Source organism: Lynx canadensis, chromosome B3 (genome assembly GCF_007474595.2).
Source record: "Lynx canadensis isolate LIC74 chromosome B3, mLynCan4.pri.v2, whole genome shotgun sequence".
Classification (NCBI taxonomy): domain Eukaryota; kingdom Metazoa; phylum Chordata; class Mammalia; order Carnivora; family Felidae; genus Lynx; species Lynx canadensis.
The window spans coordinates 39,456,905-39,472,298 of record NC_044308.2 but is presented as its reverse complement, the minus strand read 5'-3'; the positions used below and the strand labels follow the sequence as shown (position 1 = coordinate 39,472,298).

Genomic DNA, 15,394 nt, shown 5'->3' with positions numbered 1-15,394 from the left:
CTGCAGTAGAAAGTGCTGGTCGCTGGGCACCACTGGCAGGCACAAAGCAGTTCTCGGCACACCTCCGTGTGGGTTTGGATGCATTTTTGGTAGGGTTTGTACTAGAAACCCCATGTAATCACCTTGCAGTCTTCCTTTCTCCATTGCAAGCACATGACCTTGGACACGTGTATTAATCACTCCACACTTGCCACTAATCAAGTCAAGATTGTACAAATAGGGAATGGGGCGGGGGGGTGGGGTGGTGGGGAAGGAACATTTACATCAAGTAATTTAGCAGCATCTTTATTGCAACAAAGAACCTGTAATAAAATGCAACAAAACTAATGTTTCACTTTACATGATTAAAAGCCATGTAGCTGAAAATGAGAAAACCCATAAACTTACTGGAGTGAGACATGCAATTCTTTTTATACAAGTCAATGCTTAAAACAGCAGGCACTTTATATTCTAAAATTAAAGACCTGAACTCCAATTGTGCTGAATACAACATAAATTTGTATTTGGGTTATCCAGAAACAAACATACAAATATTCCTTTTTCTCTCTGTGAGGGACTTCTGAAATGATTACCTAGAACCGTCTCTTGACGAAATAAGAGAAGCAGGAACCGGCACCTTGCACTAACGTTTCCATATTTTAGGCTGCAAGACGGATAGGTGAGGCTGGGGAGAGTTGGGAAAGTAGGAGTCAGGGAAGTTTCTTTATTCCTTCATGTCTGCTGGAAGCGGACACTCACCTCAAAATCTCAGTTAGATACGGCCATGTCTCTTTTCTTACTTCAACTAGCTCTAAGTTAGGCTCTCAGGCTTAAGCAAGCACTCTATTCTACACCCCAATTCCCAAATCCCTCACTACTAGGAAGACACATTTAGTCTAACAGTTTTAATTAACTTCAGAATGTCATATACTAATTAGAAGTACTGCTTCAGTAATAAGCATGCTTAGCATTTACTTCAGAATGGAAAAATTAACCATTTTATGTTATCTTTAAAATGTTTCATAGGAATATATTAATAAATACTTCTTTAAAAATTTGCCTTTTCTATCTATCATTTAACTACCGTGAGTCAGGGCATCCGGATGGAGTCTAGTACCAGCTGAGCAGTCACCGGCCGCGTGGCAATGGGTATATTTTCTCTTCTCTCTCTCTGTCGGTTCCTCCTCCAACAGATGAGAACATTAGATTATATCAAAGATGCAACAGCTTAAAAATTTAGGCTTCTATAATAAATGGGAGATCTTATAGGAATCATTCCACCTAAAGAGAGAATTATGTTACAGACAGGTGGGCTACACCTTCTGTAAGGAATAAAACAAGTAGTAAAAAAAGGAAGCATCAATATCTGTATCTCATTCCTTTACAAAGTAATGCATGCCTTGTGACTCCATCCTCTAGTATGAGGCTTTGGAAATGAGCCAGGAACGGCATTGAGGGAAGAACCTTCATTCCAAAACGAAATCTCCAGACAAAGAGGAGACATAGTTAGCGATACCTTTCTGCTGCTTTCAGAGTGAGAAGGGCCCAGTCATGATCACAGATGAGCAGCTGTACTTGACTATTGCTTTAGGTTTTTGTAAATCAGTCCAGTGTAAAAATCACCTATTATACTCTTAATCCAATTCCATTCTCTACAGAAGAGTCTGTGAAAGTAGCCCACAAACAACTTTGAATCACCTAGGAAAGGCGGTTAGAAATGCAGATTCCTGGTCTCCACCCAAATCAACCAAATTTAAAGTTCTAAGCGTAAGGTTCAAGACTGCATTTCTTTTTCTAAGCGTCCCAGAAGATTCTTAGATTGAGTCCTCACGCTCAACACGTAAGCCACCACCCCTGCCGATGGTTGCTCAAGTGCACCTACTTATCAAGCCTGCAAAAGCCGCCCCATTTGATACTTAACCTACTGCTTTTTGGTTCCTAACCAAAACTGTTGCTACTTTTATATACTCTTGCCTTTTAAAATGTTCCCCATTGACAGGGTACAAATAGTTTCAGTGAGATTTCTACTGATTGTTTGGATGGACTAGGATGTTTTCCTCATCGGTTTTTAAAATAAAACTCAAACTGTCTTTCTGCAAGTGAATTCAGCCCTGTATTTTTCCCCCTTACACAAGGAGAATGGCATTTAATGAACTGGGGATTATAACAGAGGCATTCCTTGTGATATGAGGAAAGGAGAGGGAAGATGCAAAAGGAAAACACTGGTGAATTCAAGAGCACATGAGGTTCTTTTAGGTTTGTTTTGGTAAAATGAGAGACGCCGTTTTGAAGAAATAGCTTTAACGGGCAAGTGGTTTCAAATGAGTAGATGTCTAAAAGCCACTGTATACCATTTCTACTTTGCATATTATATAAGGACAGATCCCTGGGGGCCAACCAGTTCACAAACAAAAACCACCTTCGATAGTCAGATATATACTTAAATCAAGGGGGAAAATACTTTCCTGGGAAGAAAAATTACCCAAATCAATTTAATTTAACATTGAAAAAAATATAAACAGACCTTGGCATGGGAAAATATAAACAAAGAAATCAATACATACACAGACAATAAGGAAAAGTGTGGTACCTATGATACAGTATAAATACACAAACAGCAAAACCCAATCCCCTTCCCAAGGACAGAGCCACCAGGTCACCTTGCCATTTCTGGACCTCCCCCACCTCCCACCTGGCCCTCAGTGATGAATTCACCTCTGATGCACAGTCATCACCCTTCCTGATGGAGGCTGTGCTCTCTATGGGAGAAATCTACTCTGTAGTGGTGAGAAAGAAAAACAGCAACTTTTTTGGAGCATTGTTTAAAAGTACTGGTAACAAATTTCCAAACACTGAGGCTTGTGATAAAAAGGGTCCAACTCATAGGTATCTTCTTTGCCGCTGGCAATGTGACCCATCTAACACCCCAAGACTCTAAGATGACAGACTCCAATCAGCACCTGAAAAGCCTACGAGCTCCCTTAACAGTCAAGTGCTAGGGCTAAACCAGGAAATGTCATGGCCATTCAAGAAGCTGCTTAGAGGCTTTGAACACTGAAAAAGAGAGCCATGGCTGGCTGGGGATCAGTTTGTGGTAAAGAAGTTGTCTGAAAACCTCTTTAAGCTCACAATACCTAAATTATGCTCAAATAATTTAAAAAGGATAGAGAAAGTTTAAATTTGTAAAGTTTCCAAAATTAAGAGGAAAATAACAAAAACTTAGAATTAGAGAAGTAACTAAGTAACTTTTTCTCCCTGAATAACATCGGTCTGTAACTGCGCTGGTAAGAGAGTGATTTCTTAATTCTGGTTTCTGTAACTAACATTCTAGGAGTTTCAATTTCACACCCCCCCCCCCAAAACTTTTTCATGAGTATTTTTGGTCAAATTATACTTCTACTTAGTTGTTAGGCAGACCCTTCTCCTCTCCCTGTCATTTTACACACCCTAGTATCCCCAACCCTACCACAATTCCCTTCCATCACCTAAAATTCTGAAACCTTTCAATGAGGAAATACCCAATGGAAACTGGCACCACTAAATTTTCTGAAGAGTAAGGTGTACTTTTTCCTTTTCTTAAAGGAGAAGAAATTGCCTGCAAATATTTAAGCTCTAACCATTTAAAATTTTTCCGCCTGTAATTATCAATATTGTAAGACTAATTAAACCATGCTACATGTACAGTTACTTGCCTTTGTATGAAAGGAAAAGCCCACTCTGTCATATCATCAGAGAGAACTATACTAGATACAGTTGAAATTGGCTAAAATTGGTCAGAGCTTGAATGAAACAAAGTAAGTGTCTTTAGGAGGCCACTAAGTTATCCTTGAAAAATCATTAATGACTGGTTAAGTCATAGGTTTAATAGTGATTAGTTCATAACATGCTGGATACACCCCAAGCAATGAAGCATAAGCTATTCAATTACATTTAAGTGCTATCAAATCTGTAACTAGTCAGAGATTCTGGAATTGAACCAAACCAATCACTAATATCATCATATTTTAACAAACTCAGAAGTATACTGTAAAAATACACTAATTAAGTCCATGAGGTTTATAATGCTATTAGAAGTGAAAATAAGGTAGTATGGATATATGGTGCTAATGTCTTATTTCCTTCAGTGATTCTCATGGTATTGCTGGGTCCTTTAGAAATAGGTGTCATTCAATTTTGGGTGTGTATGGTTAAGGTATTAGATTACTATCCACAAGCTGTAGACGCCTGCACGGCACCGATTATACTTTCCGGAGTAGATGTTACATGGCAGGTACCAAAATGTGTTGATCAATTCCGTGTTTTCTACTGATTAAACCTCCTCGTTTGGTTAAACAGCCAGTGTATACCAGAGTTCTACACAGGTCAAAATTATATCACTTTCAGAGCAGCAATACGCGATCCAAGGTTTTCTTGAAGGTAGTGCAAAAGATGCAGTTCGTAATGTTCTCCAGATTCAGGGACTCTTATGCTGTGTCTCTCCTGAGGATAGATCTTAAACAACAACAAAAAAATCAAAATACAAAAAGTAAGAATTTAATAATACACCTCCTTCCAAAGCTTTCCAGAGAGTTTCAACAGGATTAATAATATGGAGCACAGCCTCAGATAATACACACATATATCCTATCTAGAGGCCCCTCCCCCTTTGAAAAAACATTTTATCTGAGAGAGACAGAGAGAGTGTTCCAGTGGAGCAGAGAGGCAGAGAATCTTAAGCAGGCTCCATGTTCAGCGCGAGCCTGATACAGAACTGGAGCCCATGACCACCATTATGACCTGAGCAGAAATTAAGAGTCAGACACTCAACTGACTGAGCCACCCAGGCACCCCTATAATTTCCTATATACCATTAGGCTTACTGAAGGATTTATCTACAGATCATTGGGGCGTCTGGTGGCTCGACTGGTTCAGGGACCAACTCTTGATTTCAGCTCAGCACTTCGAGCTCCACATCAGGCGGTGAGCTGACAGCATGAAGCTTGCTTGGGATTCTCCCTCTCCCATTATCTTTGCCCCCCCCCCCCCGCTCACATTCTCCCTCTCTCAAAATAAATAAACTTAAACACACACACACACACACACACACACACACACACACACACACAACCTCTCTATAGATCAGTGGTTCTCCAAGTATGATCTACAGACTTCTGGGGTCCTCAGAAACCCTTTCAGGGGATACATAAGGTCAAAACCACTTTCAGAACAATTTACCTTTATTCACTGTGTTGGCATTTGCACCGATAATGCAAAAGCAATGATGGGTAAAAAGTGTCAGTGCCTTAGTATGAATCAAGGCAGTGACAATAAATTGTACTACACTTGTAGTAAAAACAAAAATGCCAATTTCACTTAGGTAGCAGTAAAAATTAGAATTTTATGAAACTGCAACCCTTGAATAGTTGTCTTTTTAAATATTCTGTGGTGATAAAGTGAAAAGAGTGCAGAAAGCAAGTCTGCTCCAGGACGTCTCAAGGAGAAGCACCACAGGCCCAGCTGCAGGCCGAGACGCCACCTCGTAAACGGAGCTCCATTTTCAGTTTGGAACAATGACTGACGACCATGGTGACTCAGACCGGGGTCTCTGGCAAACACCTGCTCAAAAATGAATGAAGTGAGCTGGTCACCTCAAGGACAACACTGCTACCAGTGATAAACTTTGAGCTTTTGAGGGTAAATCAGAATTTCGAAAACTTGTGGAGCGCCTGGGTGGCTCAGTCGGCTAAGCGTCCGACCTCAGCTCAGGTCACGATCTCGCAGTTCGTGAGTTCGAGCCCCACGTCGGGCTCTGTGCTGACAGCTCAGAGCCTGGAGCCTGTTTCAGATTCTGTGTCTCCCTCTCTCGCTGCCCCTCCCCTGCTCATGCTGTGTCTCTCTCTGTCTCAAAAATAAACATTAAAAAAAAAAAAAAAGAATTTTGGAGAACTTGTATCATGAGCCTCCCCCAAACTTACAAACATTTCTGGTGAGATCAGAGGTAATATTAATATATGTGACCTTAAAAATATTCTATAATGAAAGGAGTCAACATTTAGAAGACTGATGTCACACAGTGAACCAGTATTTTCCAGATGCCCAAAGCATGTACAAAAGATCCATTTCAAATATAAGATCCAACAAATTTTAACGTAACAGAGTATGAAACATTTATAGATATGGCTTCAGATTCCCCACTAAAACTAACCTTTAAGAAACTAAGATTTGTCCAGTTTTGGTGTAGTATCAAAGAAGAATATCCACAATTATCCGAAAAGGCTAAAATATTCCTCCCCTTTCTTAACTACATATTCTGGGAGGCTGTAGTTTCTTCACACGGTAGTCCCCCCCTTATCTGCAGGGGGCACATTCCAAGACCAACTCTGGATTCCTGAAACTGCAGGTAGTACCAAACCCTGTATGTACTGTTCCCCCCCATCTATACATACATATGATAAGGTTTAATTTATAAGTTGGGCACAGTGAGAGATAAACAATAGCTAATAATGAAACAATCATAACAACATACTGTAATAAAAGTTATGTGAATGTGGTCTCGCTCTCAAAGTATCTTGCACTATGCTCAGTCTTCTTCTTATAATGCGAGATGATAAATGTTTATGTGATGAGATGAAGTGAGGTGAATGATGCAGGCATTGTGATAGAGCGTTAGGCCGCTATTGACCTTCTGACGCTATGTCAGATCAAGAGGATCGTCTGCTTCTGGATTGATCGCAGCTGACTGCGGGTTAGCTGAAGCCTTATAGAGTAAAACTGCACATAGTGGGAAACTACTCTCTATTTTAGCCAAAACAACAATTCCCAACAGGTTGCATGTGTTGCATATGAGCAGACAGGAGAATCTGGGTGTCTTTCTTAAGCCAGACATTAAAGGGATTTTACAAAAATGTAAAAACAATGCTACTTTTCTAATTTTTTGTTTATTTTGGAAAATAGTTTTTCTCTCCCACAAAAACTGTGATTTGTGCTAACATACAATAGTTTATTATTGTTATTTAAAAATATATTTAAAAATTTTTTTTTGTTTTGGGGCTGCCTGCCTCAGTTGGAAAAGCATGAGGCTCTTGATCTTGGGGTCATGATTTCAAGCCGCATGTTGGATGCAGACAGAGATTACTTAAGTAAACAAGTAAATTTTAAAAAAACAGAATTTTTCTTAGTTTTAATATCTTATATGAAAATGGTGACAGATACAACCCACATAAATGAAAGTTCTTTGGTATGTAAAGGGATCCTGAGACCAAAATGCTTGAAAACTGCTGCTATAGACAAATATCTCGCAGTTTACTTACATAAATGTCAACTGAGACATAAAAATGGACAAAGTAGGGGCACCTGCATGGCTCAGGTGGTTAAGCATCTGACTTTGGCTCCGGTCATGATCTCACGGTTCAGGGGTTCAAGCCCCACCTAGGGCTCCGTACTGACTGCTCAGAGCCTGGAGCCTGCTTCCGTCTGTCTCCCTGGTCCGTCTGTCTGGAGCCTGTCTCCCTCTCTCTGTGCCCCTCCCCAACTCGTGCTCTGTCTCTGTCTCTCAAAAATAATAAACATTAAAAAAAATTTTTTAAAAAGGAAAAAACAATATTTTTCATTTCTTAGTAGCACATAATCTGTGAAAGAAGTACAAAGGAGGAAGAAAGAAGGAACAAGTTTTAAAACCCCCTTTTTTTGAGTAAGGAGCAACAGAGGTGGTTACTTTGCTGCTTTCTGTTCCAATGTCAATATAATATAAAATTAAAAGATCTTTAAAAACCAATGATATCAAGTAGCACTTCCTCACCCTTCCAAGGGGAAGAAGAAAAGCAAAGGACACTGAATGGACTCCTGTCATCTTTTCCGTGATTACAAACTGAAAGCAGATACAGATACACCAGTCATATAATCTAATAGGCCAGTTTTTAGTCCAACTTCCACAGAATCTTAATTTTTATGCAACTAGAGGCACTGCTATCTATGTCTAAGACTTTAGATCTCTTAAGCAGAGAGTGGCCACAGCTGAAAATTTAGCTTTACTCCATAGTTTATTATATTTCAAAGTAATCAATCACTAATCACTACTTAATTCCATCAGAAGATGAAGAACTCACCTGTAAATCATAGGGCTTTCCAGCCCTCACTAAAAAACTCAGTAATATACTGGTGTGTGCAAAATGGACATTCTCATCCAAGAACCCATGTAAAAGTAGTAAACGATTTGGTCTGGAGAAGTGGAAATATCAGAGGATTAGGCAAAATAGAGTATTTGGGAAAACCACTTACCTCCTTTAATCACAATTACCTATTAGTAAATATAGTTATGTAATATATACAACTATATACAGTTATATAACATAATTATATGAAAACATATAACTGTATAATAATATAATCAGTGTTAATAAAGTTAACTTCTATAAATGTTAAAATAAGAATTCAACATTTTCAATAAATTTATAATATATTAACCAGATACTACATGTAACAAAAGATTAAAAAAATTTTTAATATCATGTGTTCAATTTCTTATGAAGATATTAGCATATATCAATATAATAATTATAGCCTGTCCATAGGGAAAGAAAAATCATAAACATTATCCATAAAATATATTTAAGCAGAAACAGAGTATTTTCCACCTTGAAACAGTTACGTACTTATTAAACTTCTTTCAGCACCCTCATTGCTTCAAATATAACTTATAAAAAAACCAAAGTGTATGAACTGGCCTGTAACTCAGCTCTGAGAAATAGCTATGCCACTCGAGTATTCTTTAGAATATTAGTCTTGGTTTTGCAGTATTTGTAGTTTTCATTATTATTAAAGACAAATTTTAACACTACAGTTTTAAATTTATAATCTTAACTTTAAAGCTTGAACTTACTCAGAGGGAAACTTTTCTGCTTGCATGGCCACAGATCCTAAGTAATAGCCCTGTTCATTCTGGTCAGGGTGGCCCATGTAACGTTCCGTGTAGCCTGTATCATAGAAGATCCACAGAGTGACTGGGGCCCCAGCAATAGCAACCTACATAAGACAACAATGACAATCAAGTGTGGTCCAGAAAAGAATGGCTAGCAATGAGAAAGTTTAACTACAAATTTAAAGGTTAAAATTATCCTTAGGCTTTTGCCCCACATGCCCAACTGGGGCATACATTTCTGAGTTAGGCAACTCAGAAAATCAAAGTGGAGTGCCAAGGTCAAGAATTTGATACTTTGTGAGTCAGTTAGCTTCATGTTCCACAGGCATGCCACATACCAAACCCCTAACCTGGGCTAGTTGAAATATATACACGGGACACTTTGTTGAAAGGGGAGACTGAACTAGAACATATGAATGCCTCAGTGTAAACTCATTCCTGCTACTGGGGAAAAAAAAGTGTGACAAGTGTCAGCTTTTATATCAAAAAAGCAGTCATTTCTTTTTTTTTTTTTCAGCCTCTACTGGGAGTACAGAATTTTTAACAAAAATTATGAATGAAATATATTTAAGCACTAAATACTTCCCTCATTTTAAGGTCCCCACAGTTTTACATTTAAATATTCTAATTATTTTGACAGCTGCAAGCCTGGGAAAATTATGACAGTTTTCAGAGTTCATTTTGTGGTTATTATAAAGCTTATGTGAATATACATGCAAGAACAAAAACTCTATTATTTTAATTCTTAAAAATTATTTTCACTGTAAGATAAAATCATGTTATTCAAATATTAAGAAAGAAAAACACTTCACAATTGCCATTCTCTTAACAACTTTTAGCATCTTTATTTCCTTCTGGCGTATTTTTCAAAGAAGTTTGTTTATAAAATTGTAACCAACATTTACATATTTAATACAGTAGTCATTCAATAAAGATTTATTTAGTACCTACTATGTGCCAAGCATTATGCTTGGCTACTGAGGATACAGTGATGTGCACACAATCCTAGCCCTAAGAGCTTTCAGTCCAGTAATTAAATAAGTAATTACAATCCACATTGTGTGTGTTTTACTAATCATGGCTATCTCCCATAATCTCTGCATGTCTATAGCCAATAACTGGTTATCAAGTTGACATGTGTTTTTTGTTCTAGATACAGACATAGACAAGTAAATATATATCTCACATGGCTATCACAAGTTGACAAGATCATCTATTATCTCGCATGACTGCAGATACACAAACTCTAACATTCCATAATATTGCCAACCCTGTAAGCCTTCAAAAAATAGGCATTTTCTCAGATCCTCAATTTATAGAAAATTCTACCCTTACTACAAAAAGAAGTACAATAGGAAGTCACATACCCTAAAGATATCCGACCTCTGCATTAATGCCATCAGGGAGAGGTATCCTCCATAGGACCAGCCATGGATGCCCACTCGATCTAAGTCAATGAAATCATATTGAGAAGCTAGATATTGGAGTCCTTCCACCTGATCGTCAATTTCTATTTGACCCTGTCAAAAAAGGGAGAACATTTCACTCATTCTGATGAATAGAAGTCTCCTTGTAAGAGTGCTTTTAAAACTGATAAATGGGTTTTACTAAAAAATACCTGTAGTTTTTAAAGAATTCATTATCAATTGACATTCTGTTGGCCAAAAAAAAATTTTTTAACTCTATTTAGAGAGAGGGGCCTATAGCTTCCATTGCTAGCCAGTCCAGAGTTTTGTAACCCCTGAGTCATGAAGTTCTTTCCTACTAAGACCCAAACTGTTCCTGGTATATGGGTATCTCCCCTTTCCATTTGTTCTGTTGTCTGCTAAGAGGTCAGCATCTTCCTTGTAACAAGCCTTCCTATACCCAAAGACAAAAAATTAGCCCCCTTAAGTGGTTGACTAATTTTACTTCTTTTTAAAACTTAATGCACTAAAGCAGAAGGAATCACTCTTGAGGTCTTTCCTCCTATTTCCCCGTTATCGATTTCTAGGAATTGAACATACACTATTTCTTTAAAGTCCTATTAAGTCCTAATTCCTACCACCACCACCCTGTCTGTATTACTAGGCCTGCCAGTGCACACAATCTCACTTCACTGAGCCAAAAACAAAAATAAAAACAAAAAAACTTACATGAGAATACAACATAAGGTCAAAGAACTGGCTGTGGGAGAAAATCCCATGTCTTACTCAGCATGTCCAATACACTGGCAAACACAGTAACTGCCTTACTGTGTAAAAGGAACATCGGATTCTCATCATTTCCCAAAGCAGCAGAAAGGACATGGGGCATCTCTAAAAGGTAGCATTTAAAGCTTCCTGTAGAGAGAAAGAGGCTTGTCACAAGGAAGGCACTAATCAGTTGATTTCTCTCTTCACAGAGGACAGAACAAATCTCAATTATTCCTCTCAATAGGGGACAGGATGCTGAAAACTAAATGGTGCTGCCTTCTGGCTAAGCTGGACATACCAAATAGAAAGAGAAGGTACTTCTGTGCAAAAGTGGTTCTATCTCAGCTCCCCGAAGTTACATACAGGTGGATGTGAACTAGCCTAGTGAATATCAAGTTGCATCATCCCTCCCACCCCGAACACTCTCGCTCTCCCTCCCTCTCTGTCTCTCTCTCTCTCTCTCTCTCTCTCTCTCTCACACACACACACACACACACACACACACACACACACACACTCTCTCTCTCTCTCTCTCACTCTCTCTCTCTCCATCTCTTACGGCCCCTTCCCCCAACTCTCTCTCTCTCTCTCTGGGACTTCACACCAAACAATGAACCAAAAAATAGAAATGTCTTAAAAAAGAAAAATGTTTGTATGCTCACACACCATTTTATATTTAAAGGCGCCTTCAAATTTAAGCCCTCGGTGACAGGATCCCCTGTTGTCTATCACTACAACCACATAACCCAGAGAGGCTAGGGTATTCAAGCGGAAATACTTGACTCCTTTAAATCGATTATTCACCAACTGCACCTGAGGAAGAAATACAATTTCAGTGAAATTTATTATATGGTAATATAAAAAAAGCATTAAGTGACAGGATGCTGTGAAAAGTAGAAAGCTTGAATTTTTTGTATTATTTTGTTTTTAGAATGAAACTTTATTTTCTTGTGGCAAGAACACTTATCACAAGGTGTGCCCTCTTAACAAAATTTTAAATGTACAATATAGCATTATTAATTGTAGGACAGTAGGATACAAATCTCTAGAACTTATTCGTCTTGCATACTTGAGACTTTATGCTCGTTGATTAGTAACTCCCCATTTCCCCCCTCCCTGACTTGTTTTTAAATTAACTTGATATTCATTACATACAAGACAAGAGATTTAACCTATCCCATAAAAAAGTTGATAAAATCATTACCACTACCCTAAAGAACTATGCCATTCAGATGACAGAGACAAGGATCATTTTTTCCTCCCTATCTATCTCTTCTGGGATTGTCCCTGACTAGCAGTGGAAAAATTCAGTATTTTAATGAAACACTGTGACCAGCTCAGCTTCCTTTCTCCTGTGACACAAATCAGTGCAAAAGGTAGGATAATTCTTAGATCGCTTTATCACCCTAGAACCTATACCTCAAAATGACTGAGAAATTAAATGTAGTTTAGTGCCTCAACAGAGATAAACTAGTGAAAAGAGGACTTTAATTAGAGGAAAGAAGCTGAGAGAAGTTCAGTGTTTAGTGGACACGAAGACCACACATTAAACTACGACAGAAACGGTTCTGGCAAAAATGAAAGAAGTTTTTTCTGGCTGAAACCAATGGGAAAACCAAGTCAGCCACAAGTTAAATAATCAACACATCTTCACACAATAACTATATACTGAGCATTTACTGGGCTGGACTGGTGTGCGTGTGCTGTGTGTCTAGAGAATCTTCTCATTTTGAACTTCTGCATATTCAGTGCCACTGTAACCACTGCAACAACGGCCAAACTGGTCTTCCTGTTTCTACTCTTGCTCTCCTACAGTCCACTCACTTGGTAGCAGAGGGATGATTTTAAAATGTAAATTTGGTAAGACTTTATAGCTTAGCTCCCTGAAACAGTAAAGAGTTTAGATCTTATTCTAAGGTCCTTACCATTGCCTTTGAAATGTTATATTATCTGACCTTTGGCTATTTCTCTGACCTCATCTCATACCAAATCCCTACTTACTAGACTCTAACCCTATTATCAACCATATCAAGTTGACTCTAATCCCCAGGACCTTGACATTTACTGTTCCCTCTGTCTGGAATACTCTTCCTTCAGATCTTTAACATGGTCATTCCTTCTCATCTTATGTACCCTCAGAGACAGTCTCTGAACTTCCTATCAGAACTTCCATTTTAGTCACTTTGCCATCGTCTTTCCCAACAATTACTATTTAAAAATTTTTTTTAATTTGTTTTATTTTAGTTACTTATTTTAGAGAGGGAGAGGGTGTGACTGGCAGAGAGGGGCAGATGGGGAGAGGGAGGGAGGGAGGGAGGGAGGGAGGGAGGGAGGGAGGGAGGGAAGAGAAGAGGAGAGGAGAGGAGAGGAGAGGAGAGGAGAGGAGAGGAGAGGAGAGGAGAGGAGAGGAGAGGAGAGGAGAGGAGAGGAGAGGAGAGAGAGAATATCTCAAGCAGGCTCCATGCTCAGCACAGAGCCCAAAGTGGGGCTTGATCCTACAACCCTTTGATCATGACCTGAGATGAAATCAAGAGTCGGACACTCAAGCGACTGAGCCACCCTCCAAAGAGCACTTCCATTATATGAAGTTATATACTTTATATGTCTGCTCATTTATTATTTTCCTTATTTAGCTCCATGAGGGTGGGACCTTAGTCAGACTTGTTCGCTATGGTATCCTCACTGCCTAAAATAGTACCTGGGACATACTAGGAACTCCAATAACTATTTGCTGAATGAATGAATAAAAAATACAGACAAGAGAATGATGTTTTCCCTTTCTTTAAAAAAAAAATTATTTTTTAAAAACTTGAATTCCAGTATAGTTAATGATGTTTTTCCTTTCTATCTTGGGAGAAGGGGCAAAAAGGAAGGGAGCGGAAAAAAGTACTAGACGTAAAACACAAAATAACTATGTAAAGAAAACTACTTCAGTTCACTTCTTTGCCTGTTGTCATGCAAAAAAAATGGCCTCAATTGCCTGATATGAATTTCCCTTGAGAGCCAGTGTTTCTGCCTTTGTAGCCAGAGGCCTGCTACTTCTGGAAGAAGGAACTTAAACGTAATGACCTCTGGCACTGAGGATTCAAAGTTCTTCTTCAGTATCCATTCTTCAAAACCTGTGTCCTGCTATCACTTAGGTCGCTCTGTTGTGCACTTCTATTTACAGAATGTGGCACACAGGAAACATCATAAGGATTTGTTAAATGAACATTTAAAACATACAGCTGTTATCAATGAAGAGTTTACAGAACTAAGCCTGGATGACTTTAACTGGAAATATTTGTTGCTTTTCTTGGATTTCACTTTTGTCCAACTACAGACATTGTTGCATTTAGTGACAAAGTAATCCACTTCATGTTACAAATTGCGATACTGTTGCCAATCAACAGATTCCCACTTTGCACTGAATATACTCGGAGAAAGAACACAGTTTGGATTGCTTACAAGATTTAATCAAAGTTCACAAGGCTTTCTGTGCTATTAAAAAAGATGTGGCCTTGGGGTGCCTGGGTGGCTTAGTTGGTTAAGTGCCCAACTCTTGGTTTCGGCACAGGTCTTGATCTCAGTTTTGTGAGTGTGAGCCCCATGTTAGGCTCTATGCTGGCAGTGCTGGGCCTGCTTGGGCTTCTCCCTCTCTCCCTCTCTCTCTGCCTGCCCCCCCCCCCCCAACTTGTGCTGTCTCTGTCTTTCTCAAAATAAATAAGTAAACTTAGAAATAATAATTAAAAAAAGATCTGCTCTTGTATTAAGGAATATCTTCATAATTAACCCAAATGGAGTCAACAAGAGGATGGATAATCCCAGTGCGTTGAAGGGCCAGAGGCATTCTATCATGCAAAGTCTCTTGGGGAAATCTTGCAAACTGAACAGAGTATTCTGAGAAGAAACTGTTTCTGTAAGTGTAAGTATAGTTGTACTCATAAAATACTCTAAACAATTAAACAATTTTATTTTAACTGCATTGGCTAAGATTTTTTATTATGGTAAAATATACATAAAATTTACCATTTTGACCATTTTAAGTGTACAATTCAATGGCATTAAGTATTCACCCTGCTGTGCAACCATCACCACTATCCATTTCCAGAACCTTTTCATCACCTCAAAGAGAAACTCCGTATCTTATTCGATAACTTCCTATCCCTTCCCCAGTTCCTGGCAACCTCTATTCTACTTTCTGTCTCCATGAATTTGCTTCTTCTAGGTACCTCATACAAGTGGAGTAATACAATATTTGTCCTTTTGTGTCTGGCTTATTTCACTTAGCATAATGTCCTCAAGGTTCACTCATGCTGCACCATGTGTTAGAATCTCCTCCTTTTTAAGGCTGCACAATGTTCCA

The 15,394-nt window shown here is 38.6% G+C and overlaps 1 protein-coding gene across 3 annotated transcripts in view; it reads right to left on the bottom strand.

Annotated features, from left to right (window-relative positions):
* Positions 1-269: 269 nt before the first annotated feature.
* DPP8 (dipeptidyl peptidase 8) overlaps positions 270-15,394 on the bottom strand; it is a 67,738-nt gene continuing 52,613 nt past the window's right edge. For 2 of the 3 annotated variants that reach the window (XM_030317907.1, XM_030317906.2), the window contains 5 exons: positions 11,716-11,862; positions 10,243-10,395; positions 8,837-8,979; positions 8,064-8,175; positions 270-4,470 (listed from right to left, as the gene is read on the bottom strand). In XM_030317907.1, the coding sequence (XP_030173767.1) occupies positions 4,348-4,470; positions 8,064-8,175; positions 8,837-8,979; positions 10,243-10,395; positions 11,716-11,862 (678 nt within the window). In that variant the 3' untranslated portion in view covers positions 270-4,347. Of the gene's footprint in view, positions 4,471-8,063; positions 8,176-8,836; positions 8,980-10,242; positions 10,396-11,010; positions 11,197-11,715; positions 11,863-15,394 lie in introns of those variants that run through there. The other variant, XR_003969411.2, reaches the window with a different exon arrangement.